Genomic DNA, 23,726 nt, shown 5'->3' with positions numbered 1-23,726 from the left:
GTGGTCAATCCTAGAGAATGTTCCATGTGCACTTGAAAAGAATGTATATTCTGTTTTCTTGGATGTAATGTCCTAAAAATATCAATTAGGTCTAACTGTTCTATTGTATCATTTAGGATCTCTGTTGCCTTATTTTCTTTCTAGAAGATCTGTGCACTGATGTGAGTGGGGTGTTAAAGTCTCCTACTATTACTGTATTCCTGTCAATTTCTCCCTTTATATCTGTTAGTATTTGTTTTATGTATTTGGGTGCTCCTATATTAGGTGCATATATGTTGATGCGTGTAAAAGTGTCCTTCTTTATTTTTCTTTATGGCCTTTGTTTTAAAGTCTATTCTGTCTGATATGTGTATTGCGATCCCTACTTTGTCATTTCCATTTGCATGAAATATCTTTTTCCATCTCCTCACTTTCAATCTGTGTCCTTTGCTCTAAAGTGGGTCTCTTGTAGGCAGCACACTGTAGGCTCTTGTTTTTTTTAATCCAATCTTCCTCTCTGTGTCTTTTGATTGGAGCATTTAGTCCACTGACATTAAGGTAATTATTGATAGATATGTAGTTATTGCCATTTTAAGCCTTGCTTTCCTGTTGATTTTTTATTTCTTCTTTGTCCCTTTTTTCTTTTTGTTTTTCCCTTTTGTGGTTTGATGATTTTCTTTTGTATTGCACTTCTCTTCTTTTTGGTTTTTGTGAGTCTATTGTATGTTTTTGATTCGTGGTTACCTTGTTTCTCAAGTATGTAAACCCCATCCTATAGCTATTGATACTTGCCTTAGACTGGTAATCATATAGGCTCAAACACATTGTAGGAAATGATAAAAAAAAAATCTACACTTTCTTACTCTTATCCCCCACATTATATGATTTTGATGTCCTCTTTTACATCTTCATGTTCATCCTTTTGCTGTTCACTGTGGTTATCATAAATTTCACAGAAATTTATTTTGATGTTTTTTAATCCGTGTACTGGCTTATTTAGGTGATTTTCTTTCCAATTGTGATTTTCTCTTTCCTATATATTCTTACTTCTTTTCTATTTACAGAAGACCTTTCAATATTTCCTTTAGGATAGGTTTAGTATTGCTGTATTCTTTTAGTTTTTGCTTGTCTAAGAAATTCTTTCACACTCCTTCTATTCTAAATAATAATCTTGCTGGGTAGAGTACCCTAGGTTGCAGTTTTTTCCCCTTCAGGACTTTGAATGTATCTTGCCACTTCCTTCTGGCCTGCAGAGTTTCTGTACAGAAATCAGCTGATAGCCTTATGTGGGGGTTCCCTTGTAATTAACTTTTTCTTTTTCTCTTGCTGCCTTTAGAATCCTCTCTTTAACTTTTGCCATTTTAATTATAATCTTGGTGTAGGTCTGTTTGGTTTTGCCTTGTTTGGGACCCTCTGTGCTTCCTGTGCCTGGATATGTTTCTTTCTTTACGTTTGGGAAGTTTTCAGCTTCCCAAATACATTTTCAATACCCTTTTCTCTTTCTTCCCATTCTGGGGTCTCTATTATGCATAGATTGGCATGCTTTATATTATCCCATAGGTCTCTTATATTGCTTTCATTTTTTTTTCATTTGGTTTTCTGTCTGCTGTCTTGATTGGGTGATTTCCATTATTCTATCTTCTAGGTCATTTATTCATTTTTATGTATTATTCATTCTGCTATTCATTGCCTTTAGTTCAGTTTTCATCTTGGCAAATGAATGAGTTTTTTTTTTTTTTTTAAACTTTATAGCTACTTTATTTATTTATTTATTTATTATTTTTGGCTGTGTTGGGTCTTCGGTTCGTGTGAGGGCTTTCTCTAGTTGCGGCAAGCGGGGGCCACTCTTCATCGCGGTGCGGGGACCGCTCTTCATCGCGGTGCGTGGGCCTTTCACTATCGCGGCCCCTCCCATTGCGGGGCACAGGCTCCAGACGCACAGGCTCAGTAGTTGTGGCTCAGGGGCCCAGCTGCTCCGTGGCATGTGGGATCTTCCCAGACCAGGGCTCGAACCCGTGTCCCCTGCATTAGCAGGCAGATTCTCAACCACTGCGCCACCAGGGAAGCCCGAATGAGTTTTAAAATCTTTTTTGGTTCCTTTTTATAGTTTCTAGTTCCTTTTTACAGTTCTCTGCATTTCTGTCAATAGCATTTCTTAATTCCTTCAGTATTTTCATTATCTCCTTTTTGAAATCAGTGTCTATTAGACTGAAGAGGTCTGTTTGTTTCATTGTTCTTTCAGGGGAATTCTCTTGGTCTTTTAACTGGGAGTGGTTCCTCTGCTTCTTCATTTTACCTTATATTTCTCTTATTCTGTGAGTTTAGGAGAAACAATGATCTACTATGGTCTTGGAGGGCTATTTATATGTGGGAGTGCCCCTGTGTAGTTTGTGGATTTAATATTTTGGTGTGAGGGCTGTTTTTAGTATGGATGCCTGTCACCTCTTTCCTCAGCCATTATTCTCTTGATTGATTGATTGATAGGGGGTGTGCAGATGCGGTGGCTGGTGCCTGGTCCTGGCGTTCTCTGTGGCAGCTCATGCGCATCCCTGGAGCACACAATGGGAGCAGAGGTGGCTCACAACTGCTCCTGGAGTCTGTGAGGGTGGTGGCGGTAGCCCATGACAGCTCTTAAAGCGTGGGGGTTGAGGGTGGTGGTGGCTTGTGATCGCTCCTGTAGCTTGTGTAGGCAGTGTCCTGCCACCTGAGAGCACGTGCAGGGAGAAAGGCTGCAATGGCACGTCTTGCCTCTCCTCTCGCACACCACCCAAACAATGGTACCTGGCCTCTAAGGTAGCCCAGGCTTCCTCTGCATACATCCTCTGGTGCAGTCGCACCAAACTCCAGCCCCTTCAGGCTCTTTCTGCACAGCCCACCACCTGAGACCTCTCCCTGGGTCTAATCTCTGAAGCCTGAGCTTCAGCACCCAGTCCCTGCCCGCACTGGCGGATGTGTGTCTCCAGCTGGGGAGTGCTGAGAGGTGGCACTGACCGTCTGCAGGTCTCTCTCCATGCTAGCTGCTGCAAAACTGGTTCCTGCATTCTCCTCCAAGGCTCTAAAACTCCTGCTCTGTCCCGGCTGATCTCCATGACAGTGAGGGGACTTCCCAGGGTGCAGGCATCTTTCCTCTTTCACAGCTCCCTCCCAAGGGGTGCAGGTCCCTTCCCAATTCCTTCCTTCTTTTGTTTTGCTTTTTTCTTTTTCCTTTTGTCCTACCTGGTTACATAGAGATTTTCTTGCCCTTTTAGAGGTCCAACGTCTTCTGCCAGCATTCAGTAGATATTCTGTGAGAATTGTTCCACACGTAGATGTGTTTTTGATGTATTTGTGTGAGGCAGTGAGCTTCACATTCTACTACTCTGCCATCTTGATCCAGTAGTCAAGAACTTTTAAATACATAAGACATTCTCATAATTTTGAGATGTATTATTTAAAAACTTTTTTTCCAGAAGGAATACAAAAAATAAAATGTAATACATATAGCTTGCAAAAGGTCTCAATATAAGACATTATTCTTCAGGTATCATTTAATTAGTGTTATGTATAACTTAGATAATTTATTAATTACCTTGAGGAGATCTGGATCAATTCCTTTAATCTTTGGAACCGGAACTGGGGGTAGAATCAACATCTTAATCCTTGAAAACAAAATTTTGTTTTGATGTCGGTTATCCATTCTCATTTCAAAAGACAGAAATAAAATATTGACAGTATTATCACTAATATAAAGTAACAGAAAATTTGGAATAAGTATAATCTGAGAAAGAGGAGGAAAGCATTAAGCAGTAAATGGCAAGGCAAAACTATAGAAGAAAAAAAGAACAAAAAAACAACAACAAAAAACCCTCATCTGAAACCAATTTAAGTAAAATGCAGTTTTCTTATAACTTTTCTTTCATAATGTCTTTTATTGATAGACAGTCTTAGTACTGGAAGTTAGAAATTTAATTCCATCTGAAGCCAATTATTTCCATGTCAGTTATAAGGGAGGTAATTTTAATATACATCTCATCTGTAATTTGTGGAGGAAGGGAAGGGGAGGAGAAAGAGCCAATCCATGTGGAGGCAACATTATCTGTACCTTCAAAAAAGGGTGGGTTGGTATAAGTTCATACCACAAATCCACACGAATTATAAGATTATCCAAGATGATCTCATTAACAAGGGTGTTATTGCACAGTTCATTTCAGTTGGGACAGACTAAATTTGAATTATCTCTAATCAGTATGGATTTGTATACACAAGTCTATGATGCACTTAAAATTTCTGTTCCAAATATTTAAGTTACTTTTTGACCATAAATCATTTCAATATCTATCCTGCCTGTCTTGTGCCTGATTGTATCCCCAGCACTTAGAACAATTCCTGGCACAGAGAAGGTGCTCAATAAACCATTTCTTGAATAAATTTGAGTAAATCATTTATATATTTCATTAATAGTGTAACTAGAGTTTTTGTTTTAAAGTCAACATTGTGACTCTGGAATAAAGCTCAGATATTACTATAAAACACTGATGAAAGAAATCAAAGATGACACAAACAGATGGAGAGATATACCATGCTCCTGGATTGGAAGAATCAATATTGTGAACATGACTATACTACCCAATCTACAGGTTCAGTGCCATCTCTGTCAAATTACCAATGGCATTTTTCACAGAATTAGAACAAAAAATTATACAATTTGTGTGGAAGCACAAAAGACCCCGAATAGCCAAAGCAATATTGAGAACAAAAAATGGAGCTGGAGGAATCAGGCTCCTCGATTTCAGACTACACTACAAAGCTACAGTAATCAAGACAGTATGGTACTGGCACAAAAACAGAAATATAGACCAATGGTACAGGATAGAAAGCGCAGAGATAAACCCATGCACCTATGGTCACCTAATCTATGACAAAGGAGGCAAGAATATACAATGGAGACAAGACAGCCTCTTCAATAAATGGTGCTGGGAAAACTGGACAACTACATGTAAAAAAAAGAATGAAATAAGAACACTCCCTAACACCATACACAAAAATAAACTCAAAATGGATTAAAGACCTAAATGTAAGACCAGACACTGTAAAACCCTTAGAGGAAAACACATGCAAAACACTCTTTGACATAAATCACAGCAAGATCTTTTATGACCCACCTCCTAGGGTAATGAAAATAAAAACAAAAATAAACAAATGGGACCTAATGAAACTTACTTAAAAGCTTTTGCACAGCAAAGGAAACCATAAACAAGACAAAAAGACAACCCACAGAATGGGAGAAAATATTTGCAAATGAAGCAATGGACAAAGGATTAATCTCCGAAATATGCAAACAGCTCATGCAGCTCAATATCAAAAAGACAAACAACCCAATCAAAAAATAGGCAGAAGACCTGAACAGACATTTCAGCAAAGAAGACATTCAGATGGCCAAGAGGCACATGATAAGCTGCTCAGCATCACTAATTATTAGAGAAATGCAAATCAAAACTACAATGAAGTATCACCTCACACCAGTCAGAATCGCCATCATCACATATCTACAAACAATAAATGCTGGAGAGGGTGTGGAGAAAAGGGAACCCTCTTGCACTGTTGGTGGGAATGTAAATTGATACAGCCACTATGGAGAACAGCATGGAGGGTCCTTAAAAAACTAAAAATAGAACAACCATATGCCCCAGCAATCCCACTACTGGGCATATACCCTGAGAAAACCATAATTCAAAAAGATTCGTGTACCACAATGTTCATTGCAGCACTATTTACAATAGCCAGGAAATGGAAACGACCTAAATGTCCAATGACAGACAAATGGATAAAGAAGATGTGGTACATACATACAATGGAATATTACTCAGCCATAAAAGAGAACAAAATTGGGTCATTTGTAGAGATGTGGATGGACCTAGAGTCTGTCATACAGAGTGAAGTAAGTCAGAAAGAGAAAAACAAATACTGTATATTAATGCATATATGTGGAATCTAGAAAAATGGTACAGATGAACCTATCTGCAGGGCAGGAATAGAAAGGCAGACGTGGAGAATGAACGTGTGGACACAGTGGGGAAGGGGAGGGTGGGATGAATTGGGAGATTAGGTTTGACATAAATACACTACCATGTGTAAAATAGATAGCTAGTGGGAACCTGCTGTATAGCACAGGGAGCTCAGCTCAGTGCTCTGTGATAAGCTAGATGGGTGGGATGGTGGGGGAAGGGAGGTCCAAGAGGGAGGGGATATATATATATACATATAGCTGATTCACTTCACTGTACAGGAGAAACTAACACAACACTGTAAAGCAATTATACTCCAATTAAAAGAAAAAAGGAAAAAAATTAACATTGTGGCTCTGGAATAAAGCTCAGAGATTATCCATTCCAATCTGATTTTTGGGTATCAGCTGATGTTCTACTTAGTGTGAATGAACGTGTTTTGAATGTTTCCACCACCTTTTTACATAATCCAAGGAATAAGCCAAATTCCGTTTTGTAAGTTGTGTCTGAGTAGACTCCACTAGGTTTACTCTGTGGGACGGTGTTAAATTGTTACTGATGAATAGAAGTTATAGAAAAAATTCATGTTATTAATAACTGCTACCATTTTTGAATGCTTCTGATAAACCACTGTGAGATGTATCTTGCACTAAACTCTGGGTCAGCAAATTACGGTCTATGGGCCAAATGTGGTCTGCCCTCTGTTTTTGTAAATAAAGTTTTATTGGAACATGGTCATGTTCATTATACATATTATCTATGTAAAATAGTTTGCATATCATCTATGGCTGCTTTCATGCCACAGTGGCAGAGCTGAGTAGTGGTGACAGAGATTGCATAGCCCAGAAAGCCTAAAAATTTACTGTTTGGTCATTTTTAAAACAACTTTGTCAACCCTTGCACTAAACATTTCATTTAATCCTTATCACTACCAGGGAGGCAGAAGACATTATCTGTGGAAGGATTTAGATATTTAAGGAACATGTTCAAATCACACACTAATACTTGGCTCAGCTGGCACTCAATTCCAAAGCAGCTGACTCCAAAACCTGGGCCCTTTGCCTTCTGTTGTGCTGATGGGTTAACTTGGTTCTGCATCTCTAAATGAATAGTTCACAGGTTCAAACACATAGAAAAATGCAACATAACCCCAGTTACAGGAGGCAAAGTTTCCTAAATGTCTAACGCTTTACTTTGTATGGGTGCCTCTTTTTTTTTTGAAGAGGATGATGCATTTAGGTACTTGTTGATAGTCAGCTTTCTAGGAGCTGTGGTTGACTTTAGGCCAGGGTGGCAGACCCTGCAGCTTGGAGGACCCAAGCCAGTCATGCAACTGAATATAGCAGGCCTGGTACAAAGTCATAGGGAGGGATGGGAATGGTGACAGAGAACATATGCCCTTTGCAAATGGGATGGTTGTTGGTCCTCTGCTTCAGCACATGTTGCCATGCAGGAATATCAGCTCAGTTTCACTAGATCTCTGTTTTTAAAGATAATCTGGTAATCTGGATTTTTGCGTGAAAATTCCCTGTTTTATAAACACTTTGCAGGAAAACTACTCCAAAATCAAAAGAACATAAAACAACAAAACATGGATCTGCGGGCTGAATTTGGCTTTCAGGTTGCCAGTTTGTCACTTCTGTTTTATGTTGATTCAGTTATTTCTTCCTGGATTAGTCATAGCTTGAAGGCTGGAGTAGGTCATATGGTGGGAGCCACAGAGTATAGAATAAAGATAAACTGGCATGAAACTACGTTTCTGATTTTTCTATCATTTTATTCAAATCCAAATTACACTATAAATTTTGCTAGAGTTGACTTTTAATGATTTGGACTAAGAAAGGGACCAGTGGCTTGGTTTGTGAACTAACAAAACCTCAGGCAAAGACAAAGAGCACCTAAGTCCTTTACAGTCCTGAAGTTCTGGGGTAAACTGGCATAGCACCTCATTCTTTGAGTTTCATTTTAATTGTTCTTTCCACACTTGCTGACAGCTATTTTCTACCATTTCCTACTTTCATTAGAACATGGAAATTTAGACAATGATAAGGGTTTTTATGGGTACATGAAAAAAGAAAGGTTAATTGTTTTCCACGGAAAACTTAATTTAGAACAGGAAATTTGGCAGTACAAATAGATTTCCAAAATTTTTCCCAATTTGGTGATTTTGACCAAGCATCATAATTAAGAACTTCATTATTCATAGAAAACACTCTTTTAGACAAAGGTTAATATATTTTCTTTGAAATTCTATTTGTTTGGAGGATTATTTTTTCTTCCAAATATTGTTCACTAATGTAATTTTAAGCAACATAACAAATTTGCTTGGTCTTCATGATGACTCAAAATTGACAACTAATGTTAAAAGTAAATTCCATTATGTACATAGTGGGTTTATCTACTGCAGTTACACATAAATTAGCCCATCGCCTAACTGTACAGATCAGTGAATTCAAATTAATCAACAGAATAATTTGGCTCCTTTGCTGTTGGCATTGCTTAAATATATAAATTACTTAAAATCCTAAACAATTATTTACTAACTTCCCCCCCAATTGAAAAAAGTGTGTTATCCTGCTTTATAATACTTGTGTTTCTAAGATAGTAATGTTGCTAGAAAGTTAGATAGAAAATAAAATTCTACAGAGCGAATTTTGTTTTCTCCTGAGCGTACATTATAAAATTGGAGATGAAGCTACTAAAATAACCCTTCCTACCTTCACTTGGAGACTTTTAGCATGCTTGACACTCTGGAACTCTAGAATTCTGAGAATTCTTCTCTCTACTGAAATTCTATTTTGATGTTTACAAATGCTATACAGCTTCAAAATACAAATTAAAAAGCTTTTACAATATATTCACATAGATCCTATTTTGATTTGTAGATGTGTCTTGGCTTCACCTTGTCTTTAGTTCTAGGTAGAGTAACCAACTGTCTTGGTTTGCCTGGACACGGGACTTTCAACGCTAAAACCAGGAAAGTCCCAGGCAAACAGAGTGTTAGCTTACCCTAATTCTAGGAGAAGGGGCAAGATTAACCCATGGGACTTAAAGAATATTCTAAACTACCATATGACCCAGCAATCCCACTACTGGGCATATACCCTGAGAAAACCATAATTCAAAAAGAGTCATGTACCACAATGTTCATTGCAGCTCTATTTACAATAGCCAGGACATGGAAGCAACCTAAGTGTCCATCAACAGATGAATGGATAAAGAAGATGTGGCACATATATACAATGGAATATTACTCAGCTATAAAAAGAAACGAAATTGAGTTATTTGTAGTGAGGTGGATGGACCTAGAGTCTGTCATACAGGATGAAGTAAGTCAGAAAGAGAAAAACAAATACCGTATGCTAACACATATATATGGAATCTACGAAAAAAAAATGTCATGAAGAACCTAGGGGCAAGACAGGAATAAAGACACAGACCTACTAGAGAATGGACTTGAGGATATGGAGAGGGGGAAGGGTAAGCTGTGACAAAGTGAGAGAGTGGCATGGACATATATACACTACCAAACGTAAAATAGATAGCTAGTGGGAAGCAGCTGCATAGCACAGGGAGATCAGCTCGGTAGTTTGTGACCACCTAGAGGGGTGGGATAGGGAGGGTGGGAGGGAGACACAAGAGGGAGGAGATATGGGGATATACATATGCATATAGCTGATTCACTTTGTTATACAGCAGAAACTAACACACCATTGTAAAGCAATTATACTCCAATAAAGATGTTAAAAAAATAAAAAAAAGAATATTCTAAATGTAAGAAAACTGGTGACCGGTACTGGTAACTTTTCCTATGTTTTGTATTAAAAGTTCCTGTAGTCTGTACTGAGTTTCTTTCAAGAATGAAAATAGAATAATTAGTCTTTACAGCTTAAGGGAAATTTAAAGGTCATGTAATCCAACACCCTCATATTACCCATGAGAACATGGAGGCCTAGAGAGATTAAGGGACTCAAATGAGATTAAACAGCAGTGGCAGAATAATAACTGGAGCCTGCGTTTTGACTGCAAGAGAATGCAGAATGGAATCTCTTCAAGCTTAGAATTTTATCTGTGTTGACAAAAGCAGATGAAATACCAAATCATAACTATCCAAGCAATTTCAATAAAACCCAAATTTACTTAAAATCGTCATCATATGAAGTCAAAAAAGGTTTTATTAGATTGAATTATCTAGGTGGCTTTAGTTTACCACTTAAATTTCCTCTTACATTAGGACTGTGTCAGACTCAGCCAAAGCCTCACTGCTGCCTTATGGTCCTGGAATAAATGAGCCAATTTTTTCAGAACTTTGATGAGGTACATATCACAAGGTGTACAGCCACTAGCCTCAGCCTCTTAATGTCCCGTGCAACTTTCCAGATAGAACTGAGACCTGTGATGTCTCTCTGATGAACACAACAAAGTGGTAAATGTATAACTGGAGATAACGTTCCACTGGGTTGAAATATTTCACTCATGATTCACAAAAGAAAACATCAAACGATAAATGGAAACATGTATGTTTGCTAAATAACTGGCAAGACCATATCAAAGTATGTTCTATCACACTTACCTTTGTTGTTTAGAAAATATGAATAAAAATAATGTCACCATTAGCCCAAATATTCCAAAGATAATAAATAAGAACCATGGAAACTGGAAATCTGAAAAACATAAGAACAACATCTCACTCACAGAACTATGAATAGTTGAAGTTTACATTTCACTCTCCTGTTCCACATAAAAAAATTTCCTAATGTGTATTCATCTAGTAAAGTCAGTGATTTCATTTGATAACCACTGAAATAGAGTGCAATGACTTAGGAGTATTTTCTGTTCCAAGAACACCTCTATCCACTTCTTCAGATCCTTTCATGTACCAAAAAAAAAGTCAAAGTAAAGAAACAGCATACAGTTTAAGCACAATCAATGTTTATACAAACAAACTGCTTTAAGCACCTTATGTATTCAGGGTATGTCATTAAAATGCTTCAGCTCTAGGAAAAATTGATGCCTGTTAATATACTACTTTTCCTAAATAATGTCCACTTGGTTCTTTTTTTTTTTTTAAAGGTGTGGTGATATTTTTTATCCTCCAGATTGAGGATCCATCAAAAAGATGGGGGCAGAGTTTTACTTTTGAATCATTACTGAAACTTTTTAGACATGCAGGGCATACATTTTCTGCTTAAAAAAAATATTGTTTGACAGAAGAAGATCAGTACTAGGACTCCCATCTTCAGATTTTAGTACAATTTGTAGCAAATTTGTGGGAGTCTGTAAAACTTCTATTTCATTTCTCCAGAACAAGTGCCACAGTGGCAGAGGTTGACTGCTTTTAAGGTGGAATTTACCTTAACGTTGCTTTATTAAAAGTAGACTTTTATGCTGTAATATTCTTTTATTTATTTTCTTATTCAGTTATTAAAAGCCCCAAGGGAGCTGTTATGCATATTATAAAGAATTAGTGGGGGAGAGAATATCATTTTTTTGTATCTTGTGGTACCTATAATTTTATATCAATGATATACTCAGGAACATAATATAAAGCGAGAGTTTAATTTTTTTCTTTTTTAACAGAGAAGGAAAAGCTTGTTTAAAAAATATTTTTGTTAAGGAATTAAATGCCATCACAATAAGCTTAAAGGGCACGTGGCAAATGTGCTTTTAACCTGAGTTTCATTGTATCAAGTATCATGTGAAACAACAAGCCTGTTGAGTAGAGCTTAGAAAAGATGGTGCTATAGACACTTTCATTTGTGTTATATGGTATCACGGATTCTACCTGTACTATAGACACTTTCATTTGTGTTATACAGTATCACGGATTCTACCTGTACCGTAAGTGCAGAAATATAAATTTAATTTCTCTGTAGCTTGTGATTGTTTCGTTAACAAACCTCAGACCTTCATGTGGCACTGTAGATCTTCCGTTTTTAATGGAGATGAGTTATATAGCCAATTCCCATTTGGGAGTGATAATACTTTATACACTTACTATTCATTGTTAAGCAGCCTTCTTTATTTCTGCATCCAAAAATTTAAATTCTTTTATTCTGAATTCATAGGTCTCATTTCTTTAAACTATATGTTTATAGTTCTTTTATATAGGATCTTCAAATATTCCTTGTCACTCTTGAGCGTATCTAGCACACGATTTACTAAGCCTTCCTCCAGGTAAAAGCCACACCCAAACTTTCTAAAACCAATGAACACCTGCCATTGACTACTTATGCTGACTCAATATTAGGCATTCTCTAAGATGCCACATAGATAGCCATCCATCCAGATTCAGAATTTCTTCACTGTGTATTTGAAAAACATTTTTTTCTGATTATAAGTGCAAAACAAACTCATAGAAAATACTAGAAATATAGAAACAAAGAAATATAGAAATGAAGAAAAGAATCACCTGAAATTCTATTATCCAGAGATACCCCACCCCCTCCATCAATAGCTTAGTGTATCTTCTGCTCTTTAACTTGCACTTACCCCGTGACTTTTCCTGAATAATTCAAAAATGAAATCCTCCTTCCTCTTTTGTAATGGAGAGTACCTGTTACAGGCAGTGAACTCAAGGTCCCTCATCCTGACAATTGATGCTAATGTATCTTGATCTGGACAACACCCTAACAATCCCTGTATATTGACAAAAACCATGTTGGCTTCCATCTTAATCTCTTAGGTTTACCTTCTTCACATGCAAATGGTCTCATCTGAGGAAGTGTTACAAAGAGCACCTCACTGAACTCGCCATATTTTTCAGAGTTTCGTTGTCTGGATCTCACACGCACTTCATACTCTTTATCCAGTCTCAATGAGTACACTGGAACGGATGTTGACAGTACAGGGTCCATCTTTCAAGACAAAATATGAAACTTACTGGTTAGAGAGTCAACAACTCAATGCAATAAGCTCTATGAGGTGTTTCTACATTTGTATTCAAAATGAATTTCTGTAAAGTAGGCAACGTTTTAAAATGCGCTGGTGGAGTTTGCTATTTAGAGAAAGATCAAGGCAAATAACTTAGTAACACAACATTGTAAATTAACTATACTTCAATTAAAAAATGGTAAAAAAAAAGAATCATTTTGTTAAATGGGTAGTAGTCTTCAAATTTATTTTGGTATAAACACAAAGAGATGATAGACTTTTTTAAAGAAATGCAGCTATACCTTTGCATTAGGCTGTCAGATATTCTACTAAGATCAAAGCATAATAGAATTATTATAGTGAATGGCAGAATTATAAAGATTACAGATACATTGCCTACCCTTTGGGATATTACATTCTTATATAAAGACATCAGAACAGAAAGAAACAAACATATTTCCTATATCTATATCTGTTCTCTGGAAATCCTGGGTAGTCATTCATATGATCACAGAATTGGAAAGTATCCTAGAAAAATCATAGTTGTCTTAATTAAACTTTCAAACAATTCTATCAGCTTGCTCTAGAAGGCTTAAAGCCACCTCAAAATAGTTTGCTATTCAAAATTTGTGAAGAAAAGTCACTGGAGGCCTTTGGTAACAACCGTCAGCATTCCACAACCCTGAAGGCCAGGATGTTCCTTTACCTTCCCAGGGAAGGGTAGGTGAGGCTATGAGACCTTTAAGACATGTTGCTATCAAAGAGGTTGGATACAACTAATGATGGTGTTTTCCTCCAAGTCAAATATTCAAAGCAGGTATCCAATATGTGCTTTTCTTGTGTTTTTGGGTAGAACATCTTGTTCCTGTTTATAGAAAATTAGGAACATTCTCTTCTTCAACAGCATGGGTTTTTCACATAAATAAGATTCTCATAATTTGTTTTATTAAGTCAGAGCCTGGGCCTTCAGCTTCTAAAACAAATTTCCCTTCACCTCAGTTAGTTTCTACTCGCAAAGTACCTCTTTTTTTCTCCTATGTACACAGAATGGTTAGTTTGCATCTTTTATAGATGCTTCATATATGGAATATTTGTATACCTAAAATGCTTCTGAATATTAAATTCATTTTATTATTTTTCTTAAACTATTTTAAAAAGCCTATGTTTCCATTCTTGACACCCTCATTTCTCTGTCACTGTCACCAGTACTATTTCTTTACAGATTTCATTAATGACAAAACCAAAAAAGGACCCTCGGCCATTCGACCCATGGCCCCCTCTCCATCTTCCCTCAACCTTCCACACGAAACTCAAATTTGTTCACAGTGCTCCTAATACCCACCCTGCTCCCTGCCACCTTCCTATGAGGGAAAGCCTATTCTTGGCTAATTCTCAGTGCAAGTACTGCTGATATTCTAAGAAGCCTCTTCTGGCAATTATCCCTACTCCATCCTGCCAGGTAGTACACATATTACTTCTTTTAATTCATTGCTCTAATTTCTATATTATACTGCAAATTCCCTGGGGGCAAATGATGCCTTCATTTTCTTTACATTTCCAAAGCCCAGCACAATACCAGGTATATAGTGGGTACTCCTCAAGAGATGGCCAACACATTGTGGATAATTCTACGCCACCCATTAAGTCTTAAAAAAAAAAAAAAAAACCCAACAAATTCTTAACTTGGTTTAGCAGGTAAATAGCTGTAAGCAACTACATGGTCATTAGAATTACTTTTATATTCAAAATGTGTTTAATAAATTAAAAATGGGCATAGTAATACCAAATTCAATATTGTCAAATGTAACATGAATTCCTGATACAAGCAACAAACATTAGCCTTTTCCCCCTTGACTTAACAACCCTCTCTTCTTTTTATGCTTATGCCTCTTGTTCTCATAGCCAAGTAGAATGTAAGATCTTCAAGAGAGGTCAATTCTTATAGATGGGCCCTTGATACTCATGACAATTTTGAGATACCTTGCAAATTACCAAACTTATAAAAATCATGAATTTGTAACTTCATTTATAAAAGGTAAGTAAAGTAAAAGTTAACTGACCCCTTTGGACTATCTGATGAGATTTAGCAGGGGTGCAATGAAAAGTGCCGCAAAGCCAAGTTGGGATGCGGCCCTGAATGGTTGACTGAGTCCCATGCTCCCACACACCTGGCTCAGAGTGTGCGATTCCTATCGGTGCCTCGGCTGGGACAGAACTACAGGCCATGGACTTTCTGTGTTCAAACTATCAGCACTCAATTTGTGTGCTAATGTTCTGATTTACATCTTTGCTTTTTCTAGGTTGTCAAACTTTTTTTTGTTTCAGGTCTCCTCCACACTCTTAAAAATGATTGAGAATCCTAAAGATTTTGGTTTTTTGGGGTTATACCTATCATTATTTACCATACTAGAAACTGAAAATGAGAATTTAAAAAATACTAATTTCAAAATTAAAATAATAGATTTTATGTTAACATGTTTTTATAAAAATTATTGTACTTTCTGAAACAATAAAATTATAGTGAGAAAAATGACATTGTTTTACATTTTTGCAAATCTCTTTAATATCTGGCTTAATGGCTGTATTTTTACATCTGTCTCTGAATTAAAACTGCTAGCATGTGTTGTTTTGGTTGAGGTGCATAAATAAAACTTGGTCCCACAGATATATAGTGAGGAAACGGAAGAGATATTTTAATACTCTTTTCAGATAATTGTATATATTCTTCTTTAACACCAACAAAAAAACTCAGTAAGTGGTATTTTCTTAAAGGTTAGTTGCAATGCGGAATCTTAAATTCTATCAATGAATCTTTCACACTTCATTGTATTAAAATCCACCATTCCATCTAGTACTTTGAATGGATCATTTCTCCAAGTGTGGTTTTGGTTACAGTATGGTCATTTGGAAAATATTGTTCACTGAGTTATGCAGATTTTCTAAATGTTCACACATTTCACCATACAATATTAAAAAAAACCCTCACTTTTGCTTATAACACCACTGATCTTATTAGGAGATCTTCAAAGGTTGGGGAAGCTGTCAAGCTCACAGCTGCAGATAGCAAGTTCTCCAAAATTCGAATTTAACCTTGAAAGCTCAAATTTTCTCATTGGCAACAAATACTGTCAATTGTTTTTCTTAAGTGGTAAGTTCACTTTTTCAAGAAATGTTGCCAAGTATTTGCCAACTCAAATGTGAAAAGCCATCCAGCTGTTTATCAGTTGTTTTTTCAAAGTAAAAATGGTATTCCAAGCAAAAAGCAGCTAGTTCAAGCAGGCAACTCGGGTGTTTAAATGCCGTTTCTCAAGATAACCAACCTCACCTCAGTATGCAGCTGCAGTGCTTTATGTGTACTTCCCACGTGTCACACAGAAGATTAAAAAGCTACCTACTCAGAAATCGTGATTTAATAAAATTAATAATATATGCAGCTTCATCGAGGACATTCTTATGTGAAACTCCCTCCCCCCAGCCCTGCTCACGGCTTCTTAACTGTGAGTGCACGGTGGTGAAGAATACAGTGACTGTCAGGACGATTTGGAATTATTGCCTTGATTTGTGCTAAGGCAGCGGCAGTGTTTCCACCATTGCGCTTGTACCATCTGTGTAAATCTCGACACAGTGAAAAAAGGAAAGAACATTCTAGTATTATTATGAAAATAGTCTTGAGCTTGTGGACTCCCTGAAAGGGTGCCAGGGACCCTCCGGGGTCTAAACGTTACACTTTGGGAACTGCTGCCCTGGGGTGCCTAGCGCCGTGCCTTGTGCACAGTGGTTATTTCAATACCTGGTTGCTGAACAAATGTTTGACTGAAGCTTGAATTTAGGAAGCCTTGTTTGACTCAGCATCCAGCCAAGCTTTTCTGCACCAAGTTACGGAACAGATATCTAAATTAAAATGATTCTGCAAACAGAACCTTGAAGCCCAATATTTAACTGTGCACAGCTGCTCTAAACTTAGCTTTCCTCTAATGACAAAACTGGCTTCTTTCTCAGCAGTTCACTGAATGGGCAGGGCCCGGTGTCTCAAAATTCTGAGAGTGAGGCTGTGCCGGGCTGCTGGGCACGACCTGGTGACCGGCCAGAACCCACTTGGCTTGGCCAGGCCTGTGGCTGTGGCTAGACTGATTTAGCATTGGTTACATTGGGAGCAGCATGATAATCCTGGTTTCTTCTTGTTGTGTGCCATGCGGACTTTATCTAAGTGCCCAGCTCCCATACACCTGGCAAGGAAGTGAGGGGTTCAGAGGTCAACCAGTACCATGCCACTTGCTCAGATAAAAACCTCTTAGCTTGATTCTCCCTTGAGGTATGTAACAAAACATCCTTCTGAAACCTCTAGGGGATCAATTCCCTCCCCCTCTGTTTCCCTCCTGGAGTCACTCAAGAACTTATTTTAATGGGGGTCTGGTGAAGAGTAGCAACTAAAATCACGGGAGAATATTTAGCCACAGCTCACTGTTGACCTTGATCATAACCCTTCCCATGTTTAGCCACATCCTCAAAGGCAGCTAAGTGGCTAGAGTACACGATATTGTTCTAAGGTTCAACTGGATACCAATGATGACTGGGGAAATATAGTCTTCCTTTCCTTCCATAGGTTTCTGTATAAAACTCCATGTAAGCATTTGCTGTCTTAAAGAATTCCAAGATGATATTTTACTGATTATAGCCATTTTTCTCAAATAAGAAATTAGAGAGCATATGGCATGGGCATGTGGTATTAAGTCAAAAGAAAGTCTACAAATGAGAGGGGGTTGTTAAACTAAAAAGAAGAAAAGTCAAAGGAGTTTTAAATGTGAGATGTAATGATATCTTACCATTTTCCATTGGGTCTCATTTACTTCTTTGTATTGCAGTTCATACTCCAGGACTATCCATCCCTTCTGAACATCTGCATTTGGTGGTGGTTCCCATCTCACTTGGATATCTGCATGAATCCCTGTTAAACTGATGTTCAGTAAAGTCCAGTTGAGGCCAATGGGTGGATCTGGTTGCACTGGGCATTTCAACAGAGAATTAGTACACAGACACAGCTCGACATTAGTGGAATGCTTTCTTCCGAAGAGACTGTTACTTTATACATTTTTATTATTCAAACTCTTAATTCTTCCAATATTCCCACTGTATGGGAGAGTATCATTTTTTTTTTAACATCTTTACTGGAGTATAACTGGTTTACAATGGTGTGTTAGTTTCTGCTTTACAACAAAGTGAATCATTTTTTAACTTAAGGATGATCTGTTTTTAACTTTAAAAAAAAGGCCCTATAAAAAACTTCTTTTTGAGTTTAAAATCTGATCTATAGCTATTCTTAAAGATTTGCCATGTTTTACATTTCTTTTGGCTCTGATAGGATTAATACTTTGGGATTTTGGCAAAGGAATTCACTTTAACTCAAAACTGAAGGAACGGAGAGTCAGATCTATGGTATTTAAACATGTTGCTGTTTTGGAACTAGGGGTGGAGAAATCTTTTTTCTTCCAAGCTGTATGTGACCTGGGGCAAGATCTTTCTTATTTTCTTTCTCAGTTCTTGTCTTTGCCATTTCTGTACGGCTACAGAAGCACAATCCTTCCAAACACTCAGTAAATACTCCTTAGCTTGTCTTCCTAGCCACATGTGATCATTTCTTCAGATATAAAATGAAGGCATTACACTGCTCTCTCAAATGGTAATGAATCAGTGTTTTCTGTGTTTTACTTAACTGCATGCTACTGACCACTGTGGAGTGGATACTACTTTTTAAAAAATGAGAAAGTCCCAATTTGACTAATCATGACCACATTTTGGAAATTAAATTGAAGGGATTTGCAAAATAGCTAAGCTACCCACATCATGATAGTTATACCTCATCTTTCTGGATTTGTTGGGGACTGATGAATTCTGAAAACCAAAGCTTAACTCTTTATATGACTGAACTATAAAAATGTTTTTAATGCAAAATTTTCTCAAACTTATTACTCATGTTGCATCTTACAAATCTTCCTGTCTACTTTAAATAGAGGATATAGAACTGGGTCCTTTTTGAGAAGGCTCAGTACCACCGTTATGAGCATAATAATAACCTCTTCCTTACTTTTATGCTTATTTCTAGGTGCCTTAGTTGACACATTACGGTGTGAGAAACACTCTGAGATGTTTAAAAAGCATCTGAAACTGAACGCATTCAAAGGCAAGTCTTCTGCCTGAAGCGTGCTCCTCTTCTACCTTCCCTGCTTCTGTTAATGGTGACTCCATTCCTCCAGTTGCTCAGGATAAAAATGGTGAACTCTTCCCGGACTCATCTTTTTTTTCACCATCCCACATTCTGTCAGCTGTACTTTCAAGATATTCCCCAAATCCACCCACTTCTCATCACCTGCATGGCTCTAACCTGGTCCTGGCCATTATCATTTTTTTTTTTTTTTTGCTGCATTAGCCTCCCAACTAGTCTCTTCCTGTGGTCCTTGTCCCCCTTCAGTCTATTCTCAACACAGCCCTCAATACTGTGGACATGGTGGTCATCTTAAGTTAGGTCATATCACTCATCATTTAAAGCCTTCCAAAGGCTTCCTATCTCACTCCAGATGAAAGCCAAAGTCACACAATGGCTTAAAGGGTACCTTAGCTTTGACCCTCTGACCTCTGGGATCTGGTCTATGACCACGCTCCTCCTCGCTCTCCGTGTGTCCCCTCACTACCCCATGCTGTTCCTGGAGAGAGCAAAGGCATGCTGCCGCTTCAGGATCTTTACCCTTCCTGTGCCCTCTTCCCTCAGGTAGACACGTGACTGTTCTCTCACTTCCTTCTTTACTCAAGTGTCGCTGTCTCAGTGAAGCCATGTCTGATAACGCTACCATTGCAACCTCTCCAGCGTGCTTTTCTCCCTCCCGATGTTATCTCTCTTCCCAGCATGGTCTCTTTCCACCCTCACTGGGAAAATGTCCCACTAGGGCAGACGTTTTCTGTCCCCAGCACCTAGAACACTGCCTGGCCCAAGGAAGAGACTCAAAGATTGGCTGAATAAACTGAATGAATGACAAATGCCTAAGTAATATATGACTTTAAACCCAAAGACGAGCCCTGTGAGGTCTAGTAGAATACATTCATAATACATGAGGGAGCTGAGGCTTGTGACTGTCATCTTCAGATCTAGGTTCACCTCCGTTCTTTGTTGTCTCTCACTCTCAGCTCCCTCCCTCCCTGCTTTCATGGTAACTCTGCCCATCATCATCTTTTGCCTTGATTATCACAAAGTCTTCTAATCCCCATACCTCTAGTCTGTGCTATTCCAATCTACCCTCTACACTGCAGCAAGATGAATTTCCCTGAGACAATAGTACCATGCTGTATGGCTTTGAGGTTAAGAGCATGGGCTCTGGAGCTATGCTGCTTAGGTTCAAATCTCAGCTCTGCCTACCAGCTGTCTGACCTTGAGCTAGCCATTGATCCCCTGCTTTGGGGATCAGTTTCATCATCTGTAAAATGGGGATTATAATAGAAGCCATCTCACACAGTTATCATACCTGATCTATGGTAAATGCTTTGTAAGTGTTAGCAATAAATATCCCGAGGTCATTTTCCTGCTTAAGCATCCTCAAGTGTACCCCCCTGGGCAGTAAGGTAAAGTCCAAATTCCTCTGTGGGGTATACAAGATCAATTGATGATTTCTCTGGCCACCGAGTCAGGCCTGCCAAACTGCTCCCGAGTCTGTGAACATTCTGCGCTGTTTGTCACTTTTGGAACTTAGTCGCTGTTGGAAGACACAGTCCATCTTGTATAACTGGCAACTCCTGCTGATGCTTTAAGAAGTAACTGAACTAGTCACCATCTCTGTGCAGCCCTTTCTCATCCCTCAGGCCCAGTCAATCATTCACACCTCTGGCCACAACCCTGGCTTGCAGTGCATTCCACACACCTTGAGTCCGGCACCTATTGCGCTGTATCACAATTACTTGTTAACCTGCCTGATTTCCCTACTTGACTGCGTCTTACTCGTTCTGTAGCCGACACACCCAGCACAGTGCCCGGCTCATGGCAGGCACTCAGTGAAAGTCAGCCAGGTAAACGAGTGGGGCTGGCTCTTGGCAGGGACAGGGTTAGAACACGGGTCTTGACACAGTAGTCTTTCTACTACCCATTTAGCCACTAGACAGCTACATCTATTGACGTTAGGGCATATGTACGAATAGTTCCTCTAAACCGTATAATTGGGTTCTCTTTTCTGCTTGGTACAGTTTTCTCAATCTTCTCCCTCAAAGTCAGGCTATCAGATTTACTTGTTTCTATCTGCAGCTTCTACCCACACTCTCTCAGTCTCTTCCAGTCTGCTGATGCCTGGGAAACCACACACAAGAACAACACAACTGAGAGAGCCTCCAAGGAATTCCTACAAGCAACAAATGAGCTTTGTGGATAGATTTGAGGCACCAGTGTCAGCTACTCATGGTCCTTCTTTGATTCTTTCTATCTAGCTGTTTATACTATTATATTATAGTATAATATACTATAGTATATTATAATATAAACATGAATATTCCAATTATGGTTGTTTGTTTTGTTTCATTTCCCCTGTGTCCACATGATGGGCAAGGGATAAGCTGCTTGGATCTTTCACTTTGTTCACTGAGCTGACTACCTCCAGTGTTTGTTTTGAGATCTTATAAACATGTCTTTAAACTGGTTTTGGCTGTTCTGTCAATGTAAAATTCCAGAATGATTATGCCTTGTGGTAAAGAAAATCTAGGCATTTATTATAGCAATGACAGAGATCAAGGCCAATGTATTTCAGTAGATCAGAATATAATAATCATACCAAATCATTAGGAGAGATGGAATCTTAAGAGTGCATTGAGTTTGTCCCTTGCAGCGGCACACAAGAATATAATCCAGCTTTAGAGACCTTCTCAAGGAAAAGACTCCATAAGGCTCCTATTCTTTTCTTTACAACATTTACTGCCAGATTTTTTTCATGTTAGAGCCAACCCAAGCTCCCTCTGCCCTTTCTCTCTGGTTCACCAGCTGATCTCATGCACTGTAAAGGAGACCTCCATCCCTCTACAGAGTGCAATGACACAGTCTTCCTATTTGCATACACTTGGACTTTGCAGCCTTCCCCACTTATTTAATCTAAAGCCATGTCAAATAAAACACAAACCTGTGATTTACCTATTTCCTCAACAGAGAAACACTTTTGATCCACAGTATCGCCATTGCTGGTTAGCTTGATACAGTAGGGGATCCAAATGGAGGTATAAGATGAATTAAAGTAACAGCTGTTTTCTCCAGCAGAGACATAATCGGGGCATTCTTTCCATTCTTGAGTCCATTCTTGAGTGCTCCTGAAATGGAGGGTAAAAAAGGATGAATTGTTCCCCCAAACCATGCCATAGCTTAAGCCAAAGCAAGGTGCTTGGCAGTCAGATTCAATAAATTGGGACACAAATATGTTATGAACAAGTATCTTAGTGGCACCATTTCCAAGAAGTAGCACATCTGTGGACTGATGATCAGTGTCTGTAGACCGATAGAAGGCCATTTGGTACTTCTGCCTATACTAAAAGCATCCCTCCATTGACTGCGTATAATGTGCCAGCTCCTAAATTAAGTGATTTATTGGTAGGTACTTCATTATCCCCATTCTACAGATGAGGGTTCTCAGGCTTACCAAGGTTTAAAAATGTTCCTTTATTAAAATACTGAAGAGTCAACTCCCAAACTATAGAGATTCCCAGAGAATAGCTGAGTCTTTAAACCTGGGTATTCCCCCAACTTATGGTGGAAGAAACTGAGGCAGCACACTGATGGTGTTCTGCAGGCTGAGTGACATTGAGATTTGGGTGGCCCTGAAGTGGAAAATTGGCTACTGCCCTACTCTGAACCTCTGCATCCTGTGTCCATCTCCCCAAAGCTGTCCATTGTTTGGGGGGGATGGTTTCCCGTTGCCTTGAACTCCTTCCCATACTCCTGATATTTTTCCTTAATTACATGAAGAGCCACGGGAACATTTCAAACATGCTGGACATCCAGGTAACCTTTAAGAAACATGGGAGTCCTAGGATTTTCCCCTCTACTCATAAAAGAGACAAAAGCCATGAACCCAGAAATTTAAAAAAATTCTCCAAACTGAGAAAGCATTTTTCTTCTCCATTTTGGAAATGGACATTTAATTATAATATCAAAAAAAGGAAAACAAAAATGGGCTGAACTGAATCAATGTGTTTGCCTATCAGTTCCTTTTTTGGTTTCTCTACAAAGAACAAGTTCATCTTTTCCTATATCTTGGATCAGATAAGCACAACAAACAAAACAAGTCATGAAGGATCGATGGACACATGGAGAACACTGAAGAAATCAGAAAAGCTACATCTCCGTATTTAAATTCTACCATAGAGTTATTCAGCTCTATCCCACTCTACAGAAAGCATCATTTACCCAGATGACTTAGAACAACAGCAGGATGTGTGTCGAAGAAAAAAGAGATGCCAGGAAGTTCTCTGTGGGAGGACGTCAGTTTGGGGAAAGGATATTCCCTGATCAGCTGCTAAGGGGACTTGAACAAAAACGCAGAGCAATCAAAAGATCGCTCAGACTCAAGTCCATCCCAGCAGGAACTGAGCAAACATGTGAGACAACGTGACACAGCTCTTCTCCCACTTCCCATCTGCTCGCCTGACTGAATGAGTGAATTCAGCAAGCCATCTTTGGGTGTCTCCCATGCAAGCAGTATGTAAGCATTATAGCTGGCACGAGTACTGTGTGGCTATAATGATTAATAAGACTTGATCACTACCTTCAGCCTGGAAGACGACTCAGAAATTACCATCCGAGTACTTTCTTTTTTTGTCTCCTTTATTCAGTATATTGATATTTCATAAGCATTGATTCTATATAAAACACTGTGC

At 38.4% G+C, this 23,726-nt stretch overlaps 1 protein-coding gene across 5 annotated transcripts in view; it reads right to left on the bottom strand.

Annotated features, from left to right (window-relative positions):
• The window catches only part of GHR (growth hormone receptor), a gene marked incomplete at its 5' end in the record, with an annotated part of 278,629 nt that overhangs the window by 6,554 nt on the left and 248,349 nt on the right, over positions 1 to 23,726 (bottom strand). For all 5 annotated transcript variants that reach the window (XM_082382300.1, XM_082382302.1, XM_082382301.1 and 2 more), the window contains 5 exons: positions 3,548 to 3,617; positions 10,537 to 10,627; positions 12,655 to 12,820; positions 17,660 to 17,838; positions 21,991 to 22,163. In XM_082382300.1, the coding sequence (XP_082238426.1) occupies positions 3,548 to 3,617; positions 10,537 to 10,627; positions 12,655 to 12,820; positions 17,660 to 17,838; positions 21,991 to 22,163 (679 nt within the window). The remainder of the gene's footprint in view (positions 1 to 3,547; positions 3,618 to 10,536; positions 10,628 to 12,654; positions 12,821 to 17,659; positions 17,839 to 21,990; positions 22,164 to 23,726) is intronic.

This window comes from Balaenoptera borealis (genome assembly GCF_965194805.1).
Source record: "Balaenoptera borealis genome assembly, chromosome: 2".
Lineage (NCBI taxonomy): Eukaryota > Metazoa > Chordata > Mammalia > Artiodactyla > Balaenopteridae > Balaenoptera > Balaenoptera borealis.
Note: the sequence above shows the minus strand (reverse complement) of the source record. Positions and strands in the feature narration are given on the sequence as shown.